The sequence below is a fragment of the Podarcis liolepis genome, assembly GCF_965112155.1.
Source record: "Podarcis liolepis genome assembly, chromosome: 1".
NCBI classification, from domain to species: domain Eukaryota; kingdom Metazoa; phylum Chordata; class Lepidosauria; order Squamata; family Lacertidae; genus Podarcis; species Podarcis liolepis.
In genome coordinates, this window is record NC_139554.1 from 31130650 (window position 1) to 31153955 (window position 23306).

A 23306-nucleotide genomic window follows, 5' to 3' on the forward strand; every position below is an offset into this window, starting at 1 on the left:
GTCCCCACTCCCATACACAGTCACTTTCAGCTTTCCCTGGATTTAAATACATTTATGCAGGTATAAATATAGGCATAGGTATAGCCAATGTGTAACTCCCATCATCCCTGTCCATTGGGGCTGGTGGGAGTGGATGGGCACGACCCTGGCTAAGATGTGCTTAAGGATGAAACAGCACCACTGAGATCTGTAAACAACTGACGCTGCTTTTTCCTTAGTAGCTGGTGTGACTGTGGCCGAAATTGTGGGTAAAACCTCAGTGCCTAGGGCTTGCCGATCGCATGGTTGGCGGTTCAAATCCCCGCCGCGGGGTGAGCTCCCGTCTTTCGGTCCCAGCTCCTGCCCACCTAGCAGTTTGAAAGCACCCCTAAGTGCAAGTAGATAAATAGGTACCGCTTTATAGCGGGAAGGTAAACGGCGTTTCCGTGTGCTGCGCTGGTGCTGGCTCGCCAGAGCAGCTTCGTCACGCTGGCCACGTGACCCGGAAGTGTCTCCGGACAGCACTGGCCCCCGGCCTCTTAAGCAAGATGGGCGCACAACCCCAGAGTTGGACACGACTGGCCCGTACGGGCAGGGGTGTTGTTATGTACTGAGTTGAATAGGATCCAAACTGCAGCAGTCTGATTGGTCCTAGAACAATAGGATCCAAAATGCAGTAGTCTGATTGGTCCTAGAACAATAGGATTCAGAATGCAGCAGTCTGATTGGTCCTGGAACAATGCAGCAGTATGATTGTTTGGCAAGAACCACCCAATCCTGCTCCAGATAGAAGTGAATCCACAACCTGATTGGCTTACAGTAGAATTCCGGAATTAGCCAATCATGTGCAGCCCATTGTGTAAATAATGTATATAAAGCAGATACTGTGAGGGGACTTTCATTCATTCCTCCTCACTACTATGAGCTGAATAAAGAGCATGAAATCACTTTGCGACTCTGAGTATATTTCAGGTGTCTTTCCCTTTACTTTATATCAGAGGGTGAGGCATCTGAAGGGAGCACTTGAGACAAAAGGATGGCTCAGAGAGTGCCAGCTCACTTTTCAGCTCAGCGTTCCTTATCCCTCAAGTGAATGACCCTACTCTTTGTAAGCCTCTAGTTCTTAGTGTCGCCACTGCTGCAAATGAGCACCACCTGATTAGGGTCAGGCCATTCCGCCACCGTCGACCGACTTCACAAAGTATACACAAAACCCTCACGTGCGATAAAACTAACGGGGCAAGATACTGAACAAAGCAGAAGGCATGAAAGGTGGATAAGTAAAAGTTAACATTTACTGAGAGATACAGGACTGAGTATTATGAAGGAGGACATACATGGATGGACATGGCAGTGGAGCCCATGGGAAGGGCACAGGCCCGTTTCCCAGCATGCCGAGGGAAATGAAGGCCCGTTGCCGAACAAGTAACACAATGGAGATAACTGTGGCATATGTATTTTGTAACAAAGAGACCAGAATAACATACATTTCTATGGGATCACATCTAGTGATTATATAAATCCATATAGAGACTGCTGTATAAAAACAAAACTTTATAAAAATATAAAAAAGTGTAAAAATGTGCATTTTTTAAAAGCATGGCCTGGACAGCTGGGCTGTAAACATTATACTGAGGGTGTGCTTGTGGGGGCGCCTGCGCCACAGTGCCACAGGCAGGCCCAGCGATGAGGCAGGACTTGTGTCAAGTGTTTGCCGTTCTTGGTTTCTTTCTGGGGAGAGCACAGAGGGCAGAGGCAGGGTCCCAAAGGAGCAGAGGCTTGCGCAGCTCAGCCTGCTGCCAGCTTCCTCCTACCCTAGTTCTTACTAGTGTTCAAACCTTGTGTCCATGCTGATTGCCAACCAGGAGCTGTAGGGAGAGGGATGGCGGGGAAGCCACAGCGCTACCTCCCAGCATCCCTACCCGCAACGCATTCCAGATTTGAGATGCTCTGCAATGGGTGGGGAGCTGGAAAATCCTCCTCCTCCTCTGCAGCTGCCACGCCCCCTTGTGTTGAGCCTCACAACTGCAGCCACAGCTCCCCCTCTGAGCGTTTCTGCTGTGGCCGTTCTCCTCCATCCCCTCTATTTGGTTGGAGTGTGCAATCCCCAAGGAAGCTCACGGTGTTCTGGTTGCACCCATCTCTGGTGCGCAGTCCTTCGTACAGTACATGGAAGAGAGGCGCTCCAAGGTCCCCGGTTTTTGTCTTTTTTTGCCGCCTACGTTCTTCTGGCCCACCGGGCCCCTCTCACTTCTTCTCCAGCTGCTCGAGCAGCGGGTTGGCCTCGTTCTCTGGGGTTTTGACACTGTCTGTCCGCACAATGCAGGTGGGGCGGTGGCGGTTCAGCATCAGGATCAGCTGCTGCCTCTCTTGCTTCAGCTCCTCAATCTGGGCCTTCAGCTCGGCATTCATGAGCTCCAGGCGTTCAGATTCCTAAGCAGGAACCAGAGAGACAAAGGGGGGGGGGGGTTAATTTCTTGACCAATGCATTCAGGAGCCCCAGCCTCACCTGACACACACACAACTGTCACATGCAGGGGTCCTCTCCAGCTTCTTTCTGCAGCAACAGGGAGCCGGTAGCCCTGCCAACATTGCTGGACTGCAGTTCCCATCAGCACCAGCCTACATGACCGATGATCACGGGTGAAGGGAGTTGTAGTCCAGCAATGACTGCAGGGCAGGACTGGACTTGTAAAAGGGTATTGGGAAATGATCCATAACGAATTGGGGGGAAATGTTTAAAAGTACTCCCCCCCCCAAAAAAAAAAACACCCAGAGTCCTTTCTGTTGGGGATAATTCAGACTGAAATTCCCAGGTGTTAAAAAAGGCTATTTATGTATGCTACAACTGCGGCCCGTGTTTCGTTAGCCCAAAAATGGAAAACGAGCGAGGTCCCAACCAAAGAAGAATGGCAACTTAAGTTGACAGAATATGCACAACTTGCACACCTAACACAGAATAAGAGAACAAGAACAACATACGTTTAAAGAAGATTGGAAAATGTTCATTGAATATATGGGAAATAATTGTGTACAGCGAAAAACGCTGCCAGCATTAAGATAAATTCAACAGTGTAAAAAAGTTTTGATGGATGCAATAATGGAATACTGATTGGTATAGTTCTTGTAAAATATGCAGGGATTTGTGATATGTAAAATGAACCATGGAAAGAGAAGAAGGGAAGCCATTGATATCTTAAGGATGTAAAATGAGTATTTTAAATTGTAGAACAAAAAATTTAATAAAAATTATATATATATATAAATGACGACTGCAGGGCCACAGGTTCTCCACCTCTGCCTTACTGGATTCGTACCCTAGTTGTTCATTGTTCACACCTCACGCAGAGGAGTAAAACAAGAGCTTCCAACGAAATGGGATTTCCTCTTTAAAAGAAAATATGATGAAAATGATGTACAGATGGTATATCACTCCTGTTAAATTAGCAAAAATGTACAAAACTAGCAACAAATGTTGGAAATGCAAAGAAAAAGAGGGAACATTCTATCATATGTGGTGGGAATGCAAAAAGGTGAAATGCTTCTGGGAGATGATATATAATGAGTTGAAAAAAATGTTGAAATATACATTTACAAAGAAACCAGAAGCATTCGTATTGGGGATGGTGGGAAGTGAAATAAATAGAAAAGAATGTAAGATTTTTTCATATGCAGTAACAGCAGCTAGAATACTTTTGGCCCAAAAATGGAAGCAAGAAGAATTGCCGATGATTGAAGAATGGAGGATGAAGCTAATGGACTATGCAGAATTAGACAAACTAATAGGAAGGATCCGAAACCGGCGGGACCAGAAATTTACCAAAGACTGGAGTAAATTTACAAATTATATGAAAAGTATTTGTGATGATCAGATTACATTTGCAGGTTTGCAAGAAGTTCTGTGAGGAGTATTGTTAGAAATATTGTAAAAATGGAAAAGGGGAGATGATACGTTAAGAGAGGTAAAGACAATATAAAATTAAGTAAAGCATAAAAAGTGGGTAAGACGGAAGATCATCAGAGGTGCTGAAGTCCAATAAGATTGTTTTTGTAATAATTTGTGTGGTATGTTTTATAATCTGTATGTTAAAATTAATAAAAATGTATTTAAAAAAAGAAAAGATATGGGATTTCCTCAAGATATTTTTACCCATCTTAAAAGCATGCTCTGGGCAAGAAAATGAAGCTGTGGAGAGGCAGAAGTCCTCGTGCTGGCAGTGAGAAAGAGAGGGGGGAGAGGAGGAAGGTACTCACCCGCTGCAGAAACTCTGTCCTCTCCTTCTTCTTGTTCCGACACCGAGCAGCTGCTACCTTGTTCTTCTCTCGGCGCCTTTTCCTCCTTTCTTCTTCTTCATCTAGCTAAAGGGAAAGGCACAGGCACACCATTACAACCAGACAAAAGAAGCAGAAAAGGCAATGCAACAGCCTCCTTGAAAGAAGCTCAGGACAAAACCTCGGTACACGCCTCTTGCATGTAGCTCTTTGGTTAAGTCCCAGTCCAGGCCTGCAGAACCCTAGCTATAAAACCACAAGGTTGTTCTCCCGCAGGTCACCGTAGTCTTCCCAGGATTATCTGTTAGGAAAACATTCTTCAAGAAACAGATAAAAGTTCCTGGAAGCTTTAAAGAAGGTTCCAGAGTTTTCTTTAGTGTGTGGGAGTAGCACTCTTGGCTTGACCGGTGTCAGCTGGAGGTGCAAATAAAGGGAGGAAGTTGCAAGCTGCAATTCCAGGACAAGGAAAGCACACACACACACACCCTGAGTTTACTGAGCTGGAGAGATATAGAAGGCATGTTTGTATATATTTGTAATACAAATGCTTGCGTGGCCAGTCAAGAAATAAAGACGCTCTTGCCGTAGGACTTTGACTATGGCGACTGCTCTTGCCGTCTGCCTCCGGGGGAATTCTCTGCTATAAACAGTAAGAAGAGGTCTTCTCAAGGTGCCACCACACAAGCAGAAAGCGCAGGCGAAGTGTGTGGGCAGTAACCTCCATTACTATTTGCCCTCCCTTCCCGGCTGTGTCAGTGCTTACTACTGCTGGCGCCTTTCAACCTGCCTTCGCTCCTCTGCTGGCCAACGCAGTCAAAATCCTTTCTCACTTTCTGTCTTACTGCATTTTTCTGCCAATGACCACCCTGACTTGTGGTGCAATCCCATTCATGTCCATGCAAAATGGAGTTTCCAGGTGCATGTGAATAGAATTGTAGCCTTGAGGCGCTTTGCCAAGATTGCAGCTTATAGTTGACTCTGGCCCTAGGTTTAATCTAGGAGGTGCACTGGCAGGAGCCAGCATAACATGTCCCACTAGTGCAGTGGGATTTGTACCCCTCTTCCCTGAGTGTGCCCCCCAAAAATCGGCTCTGGAGTGTCTCAAGAACCCCCAGGACAGCACATGGGGGGGGGGGCAAATCCCATTTCATCGTTCTGTTGGGCAAGCTGACAGAATAAACAGAACAGTGTTGAATTCCTCTTTCCAAGAGTGGTTTCACATGGAGGCAAGCACATAACACTGACCTACTGAGCACAAAATATTTTTTTAGATGTTGCATAATTTTGAATATTAGGGAAGGGATGGAAAACCTGTGGGTGTCCAGTTCCCATCTGCTTCAGCTACCATGACCCATGATCAGGGATGGAGGACCACAGATTCCCCATCCCTGGGTGAGAAAGCCCATATATTTGCAATTCGTTTTCATTTCAGTTCCAACATTGGTACTCGTTATGCCTACCAGTGTGGCTCAAGAGCGAACAGGCAAGATCCCCACTGGTCTTTTCAAAGGCTTTATTCTTGGTCCAAAAACATTTACAGCGCAGAACGTCTCAATTCCACGTCTTGCTCAGTCACTAGCAGAATCTGAGAGTGAGTGGTCGTTAAACTTTCCCCAGCAGAGTAGTCTCTTGACCCCCATCCGACGCCTCCCCTCTCTGTGCGTAAACCTACTGCGCAGAGAGGGTGTGGCTAAAGGGGGACCTGCTCCCCCCCCCCGCCTTGCTCATGCACGATGTCTTGGCTCTCTCTTGCATCCTCCTGGCTCTCTCTTGCATCCTCCAAGCCCTGCATCCCTTCCCCACTAGAGGCGGGGCTTCCCTCCTCCGCAGTGGAAGTGCTGCTTCTCACGATCTTTGGAGACTCCCTGTAACCCAGCTGCCCTTCCACCTCTCGCCTCTGAGCTGATGGCAGTTCCCTGACAGTACTTATAGCACTTGCTAATTCGTAAAGAAGTCATAACCTCCGCTCCTGAACAAAACATCTATTTGGTATCCAAACTCTTGAGGAAAGAGCAAATTAATCTACCTTTTCCCCCTCTGCTAATCAAAATAATCATAAATTACACTAACTGTAAAATAAATAATATTCATATTGTTTATTTTAAACTCTTTGCATCTCCAGCAGGCTAGTCCGAGCTTCCTGAATAGCATCAGTGAAGAGTGGCATCATCTGGGCTTCTTGTAGGCTTAGGGATGCTCTCTCCAGACTAGAGCATGGAGCCTTTAGGAACAACAGAAAGTATCCGAGGCTATCAAAAGATTAAGTGATTAAATTTAATTGGCTTAGAAGATAGATTAAATACAAACTACACCATTACCCAAATCCTCAATGCGTGTGCCATTTTGAGGATAACAGAAGAAATGAAAGCTCTCTTGAGGGTGAGAAAACTTTTAGTTGCATAAATAAAAGTCATCACTAATTACTTGAAAGAAATACCAACCCTCATCTTTTTATAATAACTTACAGGTGTTAGAAGGGAGATTGGAGGTGGGGCTGAAACTAAAAAGACCACTAGCTTGACTAATTAATGGTTAAGCTTGACTAATAATGCAAGCCTATGCGCACTTACTTGTGAGTAAGTTCCACTGAATGCCGTAGGAATTACAGATATATGAGATTATCTACAGGGCCATTTTATTACAGTGGTACCTCGGGTTAAGTACTTAATTCGTTCCAGATGTCCGTTCTTAACCTGAAACTGTTCTTAACCTGAGGCACCACTTTAGCTAATGGGGCCTCCAGCTGCTGTCGCGCTGCCGCCGCACGATTTCTATTCTCATCCTGAAGCAAAGTTCTTAACCCGAGGTACTATTTCTGAATTAGCGGAGTCTGTAACCAGAAGCATCTGTAACTTGAAGCGTCTGTAACCCGAGGTACCACTATATACACATCCTACTCTTCCTCCAAGAAGCTTATGGCAACATGTATGGTCCTCCCTCTCCCCTCTTTTGTCCTCAAAACAACCCTCTGGGGTAGGTTAGGCTGAGATATACATGACTGGCTGAGGCTCACCAAGTGAACTTAATAGCTGAGAGGAATAGATAGGCCTGAAGCACATCTAAAGAACATGGGTCTCAGTTGAAGCCCCTAATCACTCTGCCATGCTGGTTCCCTCTAGAGCTATTCCGGTACTACTAGCTTGCTGTCTGAGGAGTTAGTAGAGGTGGTGAGATTTGAATTGGGACTTCCAGGCTCACAGCTCATACTCTTGGCTGTGACATTAGCTCTTTAGTGATTAAGCATTTGTTGACCAATCTGACAATTAATTGCAGAAAGCTGGTAGGATGGACCAATATTTCCTTAAAGCAGTTTTGCAATTTCTTGAGAAAGAGGCTGGCTATGTTTGGATGCAACATTAAACCATAAATCACGGTTAAGCAAATTAGGCTCTGCATGCAGCTCAAGCTCTTCTGCTTACTCTTCCCTTTCTCCAGAAGAGAAAGAAACCATGCCTGGCTCCGCATTATCTTCAGGCTAACCACAATCTGAAACCAAGGTTTGTTCTTGGCTCCATGGTGGTGCTTTGCTGGAAGAAACAAAGGACAAGGACCAATTAAGACGTGGCACCAAGCCAGCCAATCCAGGGCTTGTTTCCCTGCTTGATCGGTGGTTTGTTTCCCCACTCGACTTAGGGAGAAGTGAAGTGTGAACTGAATGCACAAGCCTGCAGCCTGGGCACACACTAATTTGCTTAACCACAACTTCTGGCTTCTGAACGCAGCCAATGTACGGACCCAAACACACTGAACATAAAATGCAAGATTGTATTTTAATAGGTTCACAAGTACCTTTGGGACAAGCCCCTGCCCCCCACGTTCCCTGTGGCTTTTCATACAAAATTAAGGCCACGTTCATACCACACATTTAAAGCACTATGACACCACTTTAAACAGTCATGGCTTCCCTCAAAGAATTCTGGGAGCTGTAGTTTGCTAAGGGTACTGAGAGGAGACCCCTATTCTCCTCCCAGAGCTACAATTCACAGAGCTCTCTGGGAAGAGGGATTGATTGTTAAACCAACAAGTTCATTAATCAGTTGGTTGTTAGCAGGGAGTGGTAGTCAGATGAATGTAAGGTAGCCTTTCTAATGTTTATCCAGGATGGGGATAAGACGGAAATTGTAGCCAGGTTTCTGCAGCACGCAATGAGGATCCGTCAATGTTATACAAGAGTATTTTAAATGTTAGATGCCGATTTTGCCAAGTGATTTTATTGCACCGAACCTTTAGGAATTTTGTCTATATGCCAATAAAGGTTTGAGATTGAGATGAGTACAATTTAAAAAGTAAACATCATAAAATTCATAGCTTCTTATATAAAAAGAACAGTCAGTATAAAAACAGCAGTCAGTAGTGCCCCAGTTTCCAATGGCCGACACCTCAACAACAACAACAACAACAAAAAGGGAAAAAAAGAAAGGTTCAACAAAACTAGAGGCGTGCAGCACACACACATGCCCAAAATTTGCAGGTATGTTTGTTTTCAAAGTTGTACTAGGGGCTAGAGTTACAGTTCATGGTAGCTGACTTATTCGATTCTCATTTTGGTGGGTGGGTATGGAAAGGCCTGTGAACACCATTCCTTATGGACAGCACAAAGGAATTAGCATACAGAAACAGATGGCACCTGACAGGCCCTTTTTGAAACTCACCTCACTTTTCACTGGCTGGGGCCTCTTGCCCAGTTTAACCTCCAAGAAATGTAGTGGCGAAATCATGGCCCCGATGTTGCGAATGTCAGCATACTTCAGTTCTTCCGCTGTCAAGGTGGTACCGGGCAGCCCTGTCAAGGGGCCAAGGCCAGGCAGAGCGCCAGCTGTGAGGGATGGATCTGGAATCTGCCCGGGCATCATAGCAGGCTATGCAATCCCACAGCCTGGAGAAGAGAAAGAGAAAACCACACATCACTATGGGAATCTGAGCAATGATAATCCAAAAAGGCAAAACAAATCATTTTGAAATCTTAAGGAAAGTGTGTAGATGAGTAACATGATTTGTCTGTCTCTGCTTAAATATCTCGTCTCAGGAAATCCAAACTATACCACATTGGAATCCTTGCGTACAATGTGGCAGAGACATCTTCCTAGAATGTCACCCAGAGACTTTGGAGGAAAATCAAGGATAGAGAACCTTTGGCATTATTATTGTTCAGGGAAATTATTATTGTTCAGGGAAGTTTTTAACGTGTGATATTTTATTGTATTTTTGGTTTTTATGGAAGCCGCCCAGAGTGGCTGGGGAGGCCCAGCCAGATGGGCGGGGTATAAATAATAAATTATTATTATTATTATTATTATTATTATTATTATTATTATTACAAGTGCTGATGAACTACAACTCCCATCCTCCCTAGCCATTGGCCATGTTTGTTGGAGCTGATGGGAGTTGTAGCTCAGCAACATTTTGGAGGACCAAAGATTAAGTGATCTAGAGGAACATGAAGAATTCCTACCTGCTTCGCAGGGAAATAGCTACAAAAAGAAAACATTCTATCAAGGAGCCAGGTTGACCCAGATAAGCTAACATGCAAAGTCATGATAATTAGATATTTGCATATGTTTACGTAAGGCGAGAAGCCTTTATCACTGCTAAGTAAAGGGTGAAGAAGGTCAGTGGACAGAAAAAGAGGTAATTATTGACTCCTATGCCAAAGGGCAATAAAAGAAGCTTTATGGAGTTAACGCTTTAACAGACAGGAGGCAATGATTATCTAATGCAGGACTCAGCAATAATTATGAGCTTAGGGAGGAAGGCAAAATGGCAAGAAAGAAGTTAGCCAGTTAGTTACACAGATTGCTTGACTAGGAAGTAGTGCGTCTCTCTAGATAAAACCTGTAAGACAAATGATCAGCCTGAATGCAAATGGTAAATATAAGGGCGTCACCACAGAAACAAACAAACATCCTTCCCATATCCTATTTGGTTATGTTGCTGAGAGCAGCCCACCACAGGAAGATTAGTGATAATTTCTCACAAAATACCGCCTTAGATAACTTCGGCTAAAAACCTACAATGAAAACAGGAAGTAAAATAAAAATTAACTTCATGGCCAGGAATAGTGATTCTACGTGGAGACTGAAAAAAAACCACAAAGACTTCACCTGCGATCACAATCTCCACATGAGAAAATGAAAGGGAACAACTAACTAACTTTCCACATGGAGTGAAAGTTAAGAAACACAGAGTGATGTATTTTCTTCTTTAGAAAGAAGAAAATTAGTCTGAAATTAAGACAGAGGCCTGCGGACTGGCCGAAAGCATCGCAGGATCTACTTGATAAAAATTAATTGCCATTAATACTATTTGATGTGACTGAGAATACATGCAACACTTTCTAAAGAACATAGAAGAGGTAAGACAAGTCAAATTTTAAGGGTTACCACTGGGCACTACATATAAATAGCATTTCATAGAACCTCAGAACACCAGGCAGAATCCAGCAAAAAATTAAGTACAAAGCACACTGATATGTCATTAGTTTCAATACAGCTCAGGTCAACATACCTCCAGAGTTAAGTACACAAACAACATAATCCTGTTTACTGGAAATAATGGGCAACTAGGTACTTAAAAGATTTGGGGCACAGGCCCATAAAGTACAAAACTGCATATGCCCATTTAGAAATGATTACTGGAATTGAAATTTTCACAGAAGGCAAACCAAACCTGTCCATCCAATTAACCTCAAATCAAGTATTTTTTATCAATGAATTTTCAGCCCTCCACCCCAAATCAGTAGCTCCTTTTCAATTACAATTTACAATGATTACGAACAGGTTTGAGAAAAATGCAGGGTGGATGACAAAAGTAATCAAAGCCTCTTCACAAACACGCTAGTCTAAAAATGGCTTTTACGCCAAAATGGAGATTCAAAAAGTTTGACAGCACGCTAATCAAAGTTAAATAAGCCAAGGTCCAATCAGGGGGTTGGGGTCCAACCCTAATTAATCACTTACACAGATCCAACTCCAAAATTCAATCAATTCCCCTTCAGTTAATTACCCCCATTCAATCTTCATTAACCCTATTAATTAAATTCAAAATAAAACAAAGCTCTCAAGATGGTAGCCACCAGGCGGTGGTGGTCTTTGTCATTTTTTAAATAAATAATTAACTGAAGTGTCAGTAAACAGACTATTTCGAGGGTCACATAAGTTGTAAATTTTTGAGACTCACTTCCTTTCTATGCTTGTAAGGTGTTTTAAACATTGTTTTTAACATTGCATTTTCATTGTTGTAACGTGCCCTGCTACTTTAGGAGGGAGGGTGTGCAAATAAATAAATAATAATAAGTTGATTAATTCATAGATAAATTAAAATCAATACTTTATTGACTAAAAAGCTGTTATCAGTCACTAGATGTAATGCAGCTGTCTCAGCGCAATTCTCTGCATTCACATTCCAGGGTGTTCAAATACAGCTTGCTCCCAAGTACATGCAGGGGTGGCCCGGCCCGTTTTGCTGCCAAAGTCTCACTTTCCAGGGTCATGCAACAGCGGCAGGCTTCCTATGAGATCTCATGAGATCTTGCGGAGATCTTGCAGAATCTCACCAGGAGCTGCTGCCACCATTTCGCCTAGCTTCTCCAGCAGCCACAGCAAGGGCACCCATGGGTGCGCTGTTCTGTGGGATTCTGCCTCTGCTCGCCTCATCGGTGAGCTGGTCCTGAGTTTAGGATTACAGTGGTACCTCAGGTTAAGAACTTAATTCGTTCAGAAGGTCCGTTCTTAACATGAAAATGTTCTTAACCTGAGGTACCACTTTAGCTAATGGGGCCTCCCGCTGCCGCCACCGCACGATTTCGGTTCTCATCCTGAAGCAAAGTTCTTAACCCAAGGTACTATTTCTGGGTTAGCGGAGTCTGTAACCTGAAGCGTCTGTAACCCGAGGTACCACTGTATAGCCTTGGCTTCTTTTTATCAACTGTGTTCATGATAAATACACTTTTGCCCTCTAGAAATCAGGCAATTACTGTACTAATTCTACAGACACCACCGTGGGTGTCATATTGCCGCCTTTCGTATTTTGGAATAATCTTTGTATTCCCCAGAACACAAAGTTGAGCGATTTTTGAAGGGTTTTTTGGGGGGAGAGGAGTTCTCCACTTCCCCACATTTGTGTTCTTGTAGCCTTTTAAAAAGAAATAAACAACTTGGGGAAACCTGCTACCTCTCTGATAGCAATCAAACTTGTCTTTATCCAGAATCGTGCAGATGATCTCCTCCCTCCCCTGTGTGCTACTACATGCACAGTTTACAAACCCTGTCATTTCTCTCTCAACTCTATATACGAGATGTGTGCTTCTTGTATGGGATAACAGCGGCCAGAATCTTAGTAGCAAGAAATTGGAAAAATACAGCAATACCTAACATGGCGGATTGGTAAATCCTAATGGTAGAATACCTGCAGCTAGCAAAGACAAGAGGATTAGAGGCCAAACAAAACAAGTAGTCTATAAGGATTGGAGAATTTTTAAAGAATACTTTAAAAAATACGGTATAAAAGGAAACTTCTTGGCAGAATTAGACTGAACCTTGCATTGTATAAATATAAGTTTGTAGGGAAGTTAACAGAAACTATATAAGAAATATGTAACTGCGGCATAAGATAATCAACAGATAAAGTACAGCAAGACTAATTGGAAGTCATTTTTAATTTATTGTTTTACAAGTTTTACAATCGTTCACATCATTGGGAGTACAAAGGATGTTAGTTATCATAATTGTGTTGTTTCACATATTGCTACTGTCTGATTGTCAATTTATAGTTTGTTTGTTTGTTTGTTTGTTTGTTTGTTTGTTTGATTGATTGTTTGCCTGTTTGCTTTCCTGGCATCTTTTAAAACAATAAAGATATATACATTCAACAACAACAAAAAGAGATGTGTGCTTCTGTGGCTGCCAAGCACACCTATAGGGCACAGACTGGATTAAGATGTTATGGGCTGGATACAGCTAGTGGGTCCTGCAAGCAAAAGCCTACACGAGGATTTTGCAACAGGGCTTTCCCCCAAATTCTCCTCCTCCTGCCCCCTGCCAAATTGGCGGGACGAGGTAGGTGGGTTGGAAAACCCCAGAACAGTGGCTGTGGGGACGGTGGGAGAGGGCAGAAGGCAGGGATGTTGACAGTAGGTGGAGCCAGAACCAATGGCAAGAGGACCTAAACACAAAGACAGGCAAAGTCAACTAATTCCGGTTCAAAAGGGCTCATTCAGATTTCCTTTTGCGCTGTGTTTTCCAGGCACAGGTACGCACTCTAAAGCTGTGTGTCCAAGCGTGTGGTTTTTTTGTTGTCGTTTCCTGACGCTTTCCCTGGGAAAATCCACGTTTTACCACTGAATCAGAACAAATGGCAATCCATGCGAAACCCTATTGCTGTCTGCTTCGATTTAGTGAGGAAACGCTGCTTTTCCCAGGGAAGGCACCGAGCCGAAAATTGGATATGGAGCTTTAAAGTGCAGGCCTGTGCCTAAAAACAAAGGGAAGTCTGGGTGGGCCCTCATTTGACTCGTTTTGCCCCAATCCTCCTCTCAGCCAAGTTCTACAAAAGCAACATGGAGGCCAAGGAGGCAAGGTGGACGGGGGTTGGCTGAGCTTAGTGGGGCAGTGCCCCACTTGCCCAACAGGCCCTTCTCCATTGAGGAGTCTTCCTTTATGCTCCCTCAGGACAGAACTGTGCTGTTTTATGCTTAGCATTCTGGGAAATGCCTGGGGGAAATGATATGGCACATTAGCGAAATCAGGAGATATGATTTGCAGTAAGCTAACCTTTACGCGGGTGGCGCTGTGGGTTAAACCACAGAGCCTAGGACTTGCCGATCAGAAGGTTGCCGGTTCGAATCCCCGCGATGGGGTGAGCTCCCGTTGCTCGGTCCCTGCTCCTACCAACCTAGCAGTTCGAAAGCACGTCAAAGTGCAAGTAGATAAATAGGTACCGCTCCAGCGGGAAGGTAAGCGGCATTTCCGTGCACTGCTCTGGTTCACCAGAAGCAGCTTAGTCGTGCTGGCCACATGACCCGGAAGCTGTACACTGGCTCCTTCAGCCAATAAAGCGAGATGAGTGCCGCAACCCCAGAGTCTGTTCAAAACTCCTTAGACACACTGTTAACATCTCACGTTTTGTTATAACGATTTAATTTCTGACTTATTTATAGCGGGCTTTTCCTGTATGTAGACCCACCCCAGGTTTCAGGGCATTTTTGTAATCTGCCTAGAAACATCAAGCCCTTAATTAATTATGTGGTAAAACACGGAAGGGGGCTGGAATGCATGTGTGACTCTTTCCTGCCAGCTGAAATGCAGGGCCTGCTTCCTGTAGAGGGAAACTAAGAATCTTGATTTGCCTCAGATGTCTGTTCACTTTCGCTAGGTTGGCAAGAGCAATGCGCGCACACGCGCGCGCGCACACACACACAGTATCTCACAACCTGCCATATTGGCAATTTTAAATAACTAAAAATAAATTAAAAGAAAATCTGGCCATAAAGGTGGGCCAGAGTTAATTCATAGTACATTGCGTCTGCCATATGGTAGGCAGTTATTAAGATTAGCCCACTTACATCTTGGTTTGTATAGCATGAAGCCTGCTAAGGACAGTAGGAAAGCGTCATATATCAGGCCAGACTAGCTGTCCATCTTGCCTGCTTGTGACCAGCAACAGCTCTCTAGGATCACGTCACCTGCTAGTTAGGGCTCAATACATTTTGTCACCTGAGGCAAATCACAAAATGGCACCCCTCTCCCTGCCAGGGAAGAAGCAGTAAGTGAAGAGCTACATCAGGAACAAGGAGGAAATAAAAATTGACATCAGGATCTGCTGTCCCTGTTGATTCTGCCGCCTGAGGTGGTTCCTTTACCTTGCCTCATGGGTGGGTCAGCTCTGCTGCCAGCCGATCCTTTTAAAGGTGATGCCCAGGATTGGAGCTGGTGTCTCCTAACAGCAAGGCATGTGCTCTACCACATATTCAGTGACAAAACACCTTCTTTGCATGCAAAAGGTCTCAAAAGTTCAATCCCCAGCATCTCCAGGTAGGATTGGGAAGGATTCCTGTCTGAAAACTTGGAGAACGACTGCCAGTCAGTGTTGGCAATATGGAGCTAGATGGACTCGGTATAAGGGCAGCTTTCTACGCAATCCCTATGGGATGGCAGCTGATTTAAAGCACATCTGAAGCCTGCCTGTGCTTTTCTTACCAAAACTGCCTTTTAAAACCTCTTCATGAGGCCCTGGATTCCAGAATGCATTCCTGCTGTGGAAATGCCATTTTAAAAAGTGGTTTTGAATGGAAATACAGAGGCGGTTCACCTCATGCCTTCCTTTCAGTTGTGTCCCTCTCCACCTTCACAGCAATCTGGCAGCAGATTCCTTTCTGACACATGGACCTGGGGCTGTCATGTCTATTTTGGCCCCAAGAGGATCAACACACACACACCTCTGATAGAAAAGCCCATTTGGAGGCAACAAGTCTTTTAATAGAGCATTGCTCCAGAATCATCTGGAGGCAGAAAAATACGAGTATCCCCTTTCCAGGTTAGAATTTATTCTGGAAGTGAATGGTAACTTTTCCAGTGTGCGAGGAGGAAATTTTAATTTAAATACTCTCTTTTTTTTTTAATGGCCTCTATTATTGTTGAATTATTAATGGTATTTTTATGCCACCCTTTCTCATAATTGAGCTCAGGGCAGATGGAACCTCAGAACCTCCAAGTCGCCTAAGTTTCAGAACAGATTTTGTTGCTCACCTTGCCAACTCAGGCCTAATCCATACTTACCTGGGCTGAAGAACCTGTTGCCCTCTAGATGAAAGTTGGGAGTCCAAAATCATCTGGATGGCCACAGGCTCCCCCATGCCTTCTGTAGAACATTTTCACACATTGGAGCAAGCACATATTCCCCCTATTGGAGCACATGCATGATCTCCCTCACCCCTCTTCTCTATTGGAAGAGAGAATGGTTGCACAAATGTCTGAAGCCACCAGAACCAGCCCTCCACACTGGCCAGGTTTATGTGTACAATGGAGAGGAGAACATGCCTGCCTGCAAAGAGGTAAGTGAATGTTCTTCAAATTGGGGTCCTCAGCTGTTGTTGGACTACAACTCCCATCATCCCCAGCTAGCTGGACCAGTGGTCACAGGGATGATGGGAGTTGTAGTCCAACAACAGCTGCGGACCCAAGTTTGAGATATATTGATAGACCTTAGTTTACTTTTCAGTGTTCATCAACCGCTTTCTACCTCATCTGCATCCAAAGAAGGAGGTCCTTGCCTACCAAGCTTCATGCCAAATAAATTTGGGGCTGGCTCAGAGGTTTTCTGTTCATTGCTAAGGCAGGGGTGGATACTTATAGCAGATTAGGAGCTGGAGCCAATATTCACTCCAAGGTTTACAGGCCTCAGACCCAGCTGCAACATAAGGAAATGTGCTCATAGGTACAGAAAGCCACCAGGTTTCAGATCTTACCACCATTGCTGCCATGACATACATGACCTTAACTTAATGCAGTCTTCTTGCCTACAGGAGTTCTCCAAGGCCGTTCCTTCTATCTAGAGCACAGCCAGCATTGCACGATGTCCTTATCAGACATCTTCCGAGGTTCCCTAAACCCTCACAAGGTCTCACTGCCAACACCTGGAACCTCCTAGTCTTCCTTGCTGTGGATGCCTGTTCATCTGGCATCTCCAAGAATGAAAGCAGTGACAAGAGTGAGGCAACTGGAACAACAACATTCTCCTCTTGTCTACTTTCCCGGCTTCTGGAAGGGCCTAGTTGGAGAGCAGCGGTGATACTGGCAAGAAGGAAGCATCTGGGGACATTTCCCTAAGAGCCATCCGAACCCTGGAGCCAAAAGTAATGTAGAGGACGTTTCTTCAAGGCCTTTTAGTTAAATGGTTGGAAACAAGTTACTTCTAGGCTTACTTGACTGATGAAGTTGAACACATTAACAGAAGAACACAACATTTTGGAGGTCCCAGGTCGCAAGGTGGTTAGATTGGTCTCAACTAGGGCCAGGGCCTTTTCAGTACTGGCCCCAACTTGGTGGAACACTCTGTCACAAGAGACTAGGGCCCTGTGGGACTTGACATCTTTCCGCAGGGCCTGCAAGACAGAGCTGTTCTGCCTGGCCTTTGGTTTGGACTCAGTCTGACCCTTATGTTGCCCTCCCTTTATGGTCTTGATCTTTCGGCTACTTTTAAAATGAGGCTGCATTTTAAATTGAATTTTAGCCTGTATTTTAAATTGGTTTCTTTCTTCTTCTTCTTCTTCTTCTTTCCCCCCCATTATGTTTTTAATGTGATTTTATTGGTGTTAGCCGCCCTGAGCCCGGCTTTGGCCGGGGAGGGCAGGGTATAAATAAAATTTATTATTATTATTATTATTATTATTATTATTATTATTATTAGATCAGACCAATGGCCCATCTAATTCAACATCCTGTTCTCACAGTGGCCAACCAGATGCCTGTGGAAAGCAGGATCTGAGTACAACAGCACTCTCCTGTGGTTTTCAGCAACTGATATTCAGAAGCATTACTGCATTATTGCCCAGCCATCATAGCTAGTTGCCATCAATCACCTTCTTCTGTCTAATCCTCTTTTAAAGCCGTCTAAGTTGGTGGCCATGACTGGCTCCTGCAGAAGCGAGTTCCACAGTTTAACCACGTGATGTGTAAAGAAGTACTTTCTCACATCTGCCTTGAAACTTCCAACGTTCAGCATCATTATTTCAACACCAGCAAATATACGAGCTCAGCCTAGGATGCCAGCAAAGGAGGGAGGAGGACAAAATCCTAGGGGGGGGGGGAGCACCAGGTTGTCTCTTCTGCAGGTAGTGCCATCTTACTTGAGCTAAGACCATTGTGATGCAGACCATACTGCAATGAGGAAGTTGCAAGCATTTGTGAAAGGGGTGAGATATTCCCTGCGGGCAATAGCAGCATAAAATGTCAGAGGTTACAGGGCAAAAGGCAGCCAATTTGCATTTCATTTCTCCAGGAATTCCGTTAAACCCTCCAGTGCACGCCAAGTAATCCCCAGACAGCCAACTGTTGCCCCTCGCAAAAAAATAAAAGGGCGGATTTGGACTGCAAGCCCTATGTCCTGTCTCCCCCACCCACGCAAATGGGCATTTTAAACTGTCAGGAACTACACAAAGAATCTGACATCCTAACAACTGGTATCCCAGACGCCCCCACAGGCTCGCAGAGTCCCAGTGGAGATCTCTGGCAAAAGCCTGCAGATAATTTTCATGCAGGCTTCAAGAAACAAGTTGAAAAATTCCTAGCCTGACTCAGTGAAGCATTTGTCTCTGCTAAGCTCTCCAAGCCCCAACACACACACGCACACACACACTGAGAGAGTTTGGCAGTGGTTGTGTTCCAGGGCTGGTAATACAAGCCATGAAGCAAGCTGCCAAGACAAGCAACAGAATGAGCCAGGCCCCATTTCATTGGCCACCATACGTTGCATATGGCCCTGGAACCAGCCAAGAGAGTGTTCTCACCCACCTTGAGGGCATAGGAGACCCTGTGTTTTCAAATACACCTCCACAGGGCCTTCATTAAAAGGAAAATGGAAACATAATGTGGCTCTTGCTTGCTCTTTTCTCTCTCTCTCTCTCTCTCTCTCTCTCTCTCTCTTGGTATTTCTCCTTCCTCTCAATTTGATCTCCAACCTATTTCTCTACAACCAGAGGCAGAGAGTGGAGGAAAGAGAGAGCTGCTGTATAGAGTGGAGCAGAGGATTGTGGCTTGAATTCCCACTTTATGCCCGACTGCTAAAGCGAGCTGAAGACTGCCTCTGCTTGCTAAAGACTCAAGAGACTCCTTTCCTTTGCAGGTTTAAGAGAACTGGAAGAAGAAGGAACATCCATTGACTAAGCACATTTGCAACACCCGGGTAGCAAAACTACAAGAGCTCAGACGGAGCGGAGATCAGTTCCTTTTGCATTATCACATTGCGCAGACCAATGAAGTGAAGAAGAAAACAAGCTGTCTGCAGAAGAGAACCATCACTCCATGTTGCAAAACAGAATGAAAATCCCTTGGTCCCAGTCATCAACAAAAAAACATACTGCAGTACTTAAGAGAACCTCCCTCCAACCTGGTGCCCTCCAGATGGAACGACTGACTATTGGCCATACTGGTCTGAGATGGATGGGAGCTGGAAGTCCAAGTCACCAGGCTAAGCCAAAATTATGCACTTGTTGTTATTTGCCATTTGTGGATCTGGGCCATATATTCATCTTAATGCATTCATCTCCATAGTCATCAGCAAGACTGCTCTATGTGCATAAAAACCTTGCTGACTCAGAATCTCCTTTAAAGCGTAAGAAACAATTTCCTGGGTCATATCAAAAGGCCCATCTAGTTCATTCAGTTTTCCTGTAGCAGCCAGTGAAACACTGACACAAAAAATTGGCTGTCCCAGGAAGATGTGCCTCATGCAAGTCTGCAAAACCATAACCTATATGCCCTCCTTAACATGCCAGAGGAGGCGTGGCTAAAGTAACAGACGTGCCCAAAGCTGTGAAACTTGCAAGCTTGAGAAATTGCTTTTGTAGCTCCTCTAGGCAGCGCCTAATCCTACTGCCTCAGATTAAGTAACAGCGGGGCATCCAAGGATGGCCCAGTCCCAGAGGCGAAACATCTACTCCCACTATCCATTCAGCTTCACACAGATAGGCAAATAGAGGGGGATGGCAGGAGCCGATAATAGGAACACACGACAACAGCGACAACAGAACTGTACAGGAGAGCAGGCACTTCTACCTTGTTCCTTATTATATGGTCAGTGTACATAACTTACCCTTCCCTATCTGCAGCCCCCTGGGCAAATTCAACATGCTCATTGTTTGAAATCTTTCCCATACTGTTGTGGGAACAGAAAAGCCTCCACCAAGCCCATCAAAACTGTCCGCACTCATGTCTGTTTTCCCTGCCTGTTGTAGCCAGCCTACAGAGCCCACCTTTATCGAAGGCTCCTGGGGGAACTGCTGGGGGAGTGAGGGCCTTGTGAGCTTCTCTGGCATCTCAGTAAAGCGTGTGGCTGGGGACAGGGCAGACAAAACAGAGCAAAAAATGGGAAGGAAGGAGAGAAGTGAGAGATGTGGGGATGCAGAGGGGTGGGGAAAGAGGAGGGGCAGCAAAAGGTGACAGCAAATAAACTCTGGTTGTGCAGAATAAGAGAGGGTTCCCCACATTAAGGGTGCAAAAGAGACAGGGGAGACAAAAAGGGGTTAACAGCAAATATGTTAAAAAGAAAACATTAAAACTGCACCAAAAATATGTTTTTCTACAGTGTGGCTGTCTTCACTTAGTTAACATCAAGCAGCTCTTGAAGTAATCCAGGTTGCACCCACCAGTCACCTCTGACCTGAGGCACCTTATGCATGCACGTGCACATGATCAAGCATGCACCCCCCCACACCCCATGCCCCCTTCTTGCAGCATACTCTAATGCAGGGATGAGGAGGTTTGATTCTCCACAGACTGGGCTACAGCACCCTTCATCCCTGGCCACTGACCACACTGGCTGGGGATGATAAGACTTGGAGTCAAACAACATGTGATTCTTAATCTCTGGGTTATGGGTTCGAGCCCCATATTGGGCAAAGATTCCTGCACTGCAGAGGGTTGGACTAGATGACCCTCGTGGTCCCTTCCAACTCTACAATTCAATACAACGTGTGGAGGGCCAGTTTCCCTAGCCATGCTCCAGTCCAGCCTTTCCCAACCTGGTACCCTCCATACATTTTGGACCACAACTCCCATCATCTGGAGGGCTCCGGGTTGGGAAAGCCTGCTCCAATCTACCTACTGATTATTTTAAGATCCTCCTACATAGGCCTTGGTGCATCAAGTTTTATTAGTCTACCTTCAGGCCCTTTTCCAGCCCAAGATTCTGGGTCACAATGAGGTGCTAGGAGAGCACCCCATCGGCACCCGAAGGAGAAGCCAGCAAGGGAGAAAACTTCCGACGGATCCTTGAGGTTCCTACACAAACATCCATGCTGTAATAACTCCGCATCAATTAATCCAGAGTAACTACAGCCCCGCGGTTCTGCCTTCAATCACGAAATCCATCAGATCATGTTACAATAATTCCCCAATTGCCCCACAGATTGCCCTGGAGCTGCAAGGAAGTCCCGCTCTTCCCGGACTATCAGAAGGGCAGGAGGGCCAAAGGCAGCGGTAAGGCTCGCGCAATCCGGTAACGAAAGGACCCCGGCCGATGCGTAAAGGGCTGCGAGCCCCGGGAGAAGCTTGCGCTCCACGCGCGCGCTGCGTTCCGGAGCAGAGGCAGGCCCAGCCGGATCAGCCCAAAGTCAGGTCCGAGGATGATCGCAGCCCTCGCGCGCGGCCAGCCCGGAGCACCGCCTCCGAGAGAGAGCTCCCGCGGTCCCGACCCCCCGCGCCCGCCCGCCCGCCCCATCTCCGTACCCACCGAGCTGACGGCAAAGGTGCCCCCGGGGCCCGGCTGCAGCGGGAGGCGGGTTGCGCGCTCAGCTCCCCTGCAGCCGCCCAGCTCCGGGAGCGGCTGTCGGCCTGTCTCTGCAGGCCCGTCGTGCCGAGCGCAGTCCGGTCCCGGGAGGTGTCTCCGCGGCCCCGGGGACGCCTGGGCGGCTGCAGCCCCCGCCGCCGTCACTGCCAGTCGACTCTCTCCCTCGCCGTCCCTCCCGCAGGCTCTGTCGGACGGCTGGGTGGGTTGCATCAGCCCCAGTTATATAGCGGCCCCTGGGCTGCGGGGAGGGGTCGGGAATGCGGAACCGGCCGGGCTGCCAGCTCCAGACGTCAAGGTGGGAGGAGAAGAGGGGACCGCAGAGGAGGAGAGCGCAGGCCGGGGGGGCGGGACCACTTGCACGGGCAACGCGCGGAGGATCGCTCGCCTCTTCCCGCCGCCTCCGACTTCCCTCCTTGCAGAAGACAAGAGGCCGGATCTCAGCCCCGGAGCCCCTTTTCAGAGCCGGGGATCAGCAGCGCAGACGCAAGTCAAGGCATACATAATGGGAGTGGGCGACTCTGAGCATGTGCAGAATGCCTGCCTGCAACTTTTCGTTGCGTAACATAGCTGGGGAAAGGCGGCGAGAGGGCTTCCAGGTCAAAGGGCGTGACTTCCAGGCGGGCTTCAACCCCAGGATCTCCTTCCCTTTTTTTTAGAAAGAAAGCGCGGGGCTGAGGAAGGGGCGGCCGGGGAGCTTCACTAGTGGCTCGTGGTGATGATGCAGCGCAAGTCTTGGTCTTCATGGTATGGATGACAGCACGGAGGTGGTTCGCCATCCAACCGGAAAGCACAACACGCAATTTTGAGCGCCAGTGTGATGCCAGGAGACACGCGCAGCCAAGGGATAGGAAAAAGATATATGTCCTACAGGGCATGTCCGAAGCAAGATGCTACACAGATCAGGGATAGGGAACCTGTCCTCGTCCTTCTATTGTTGGATGGCAACTGCCATCAGCCGCTGCCAGTACGGCCAATGGTCAGGGATGATGGGAATTGTAGTCCAATGTCTGAACAGCCAGAGATTCCATACCCTGTTATAGATTATCCAGAGGTTAGCCTCTCTGTGTGCTTGATAGCAAAGAAATCAGGAATCTGCAGTTGTTGATTTTTTAAAAAAAGTTTTTGAGTTTTAAACAAATAACTAACATGTATGTGAACAACCATGTAAAGTTGAATATAGGAATCCGCAGTTCTGGTTCCATGTCTAGGCTAGTGGTAGGTCCCTGCACCTTTCAACACACTTTTAATATTGAACAGTCTACATGCATTAGGGGACTTGCAATGTGTTTAAATTTATGGTGACTTATCTCAAGAGCAAGCCTGCTGAATCAAGGCAAAGCCCCATCTTAGCCAGTCTCCTGTTCTCACAGTGGCCAACCAAATACTGTGGAGCTCCTCACAATCCCTTGTAGTTTATCCACCTTGAAGAACTTGGTGTCATCAGTAAACTTGGCTGCCTCACTGCTCACCCTTAACTCTAGATCATTAATAAACAAGTTAAGAAGCATGGATCCAATAATGATCCTTGGGAGACTCTACTTTCTGCCAGCCATTAG

The 23306-nt window shown here is 46.1% G+C and overlaps 1 protein-coding gene across 1 annotated transcript; it reads right to left on the minus strand.

Moving 5' to 3' along the window:
* Positions 1 to 1256: 1256 nt before the first annotated feature.
* JDP2 (Jun dimerization protein 2) lies at positions 1257 to 22318 on the minus strand. Its single transcript, XM_083503662.1, has 4 exons — positions 21694 to 22318; positions 8904 to 9127; positions 4234 to 4338; positions 1257 to 2412 (listed from the first exon to the last, which is right to left on the minus strand). Exons 2-4 carry the CDS (start codon positions 9102 to 9104, stop codon positions 2227 to 2229), a joined length of 492 nt encoding a protein of 163 aa, XP_083359788.1. The 5' UTR covers positions 9105 to 9127; positions 21694 to 22318; the 3' UTR covers positions 1257 to 2226.
* Between the last annotated feature and the right edge of the window lie 988 nt (positions 22319 to 23306).

Coding starts and splice junctions, on each gene's coding strand:
- JDP2 (XM_083503662.1), bottom strand. CDS start 9,104: ATGATGCCCGGGCAGATTCCAGATCCATCCCTCACAGCTGGCGCTCTG. Junction 4,339..8,903: donor CCCAGCCAGTGAAAAGTGAG/GTGAGTTTCAAA, acceptor CTTTCCCTTTAG/CTAGATGAAGAAGAAGAAAG. Junction 2,413..4,233: donor GGACAGAGTTTCTGCAGCGG/GTGAGTACCTTC, acceptor GTTCCTGCTTAG/GAATCTGAACGCCTGGAGCT.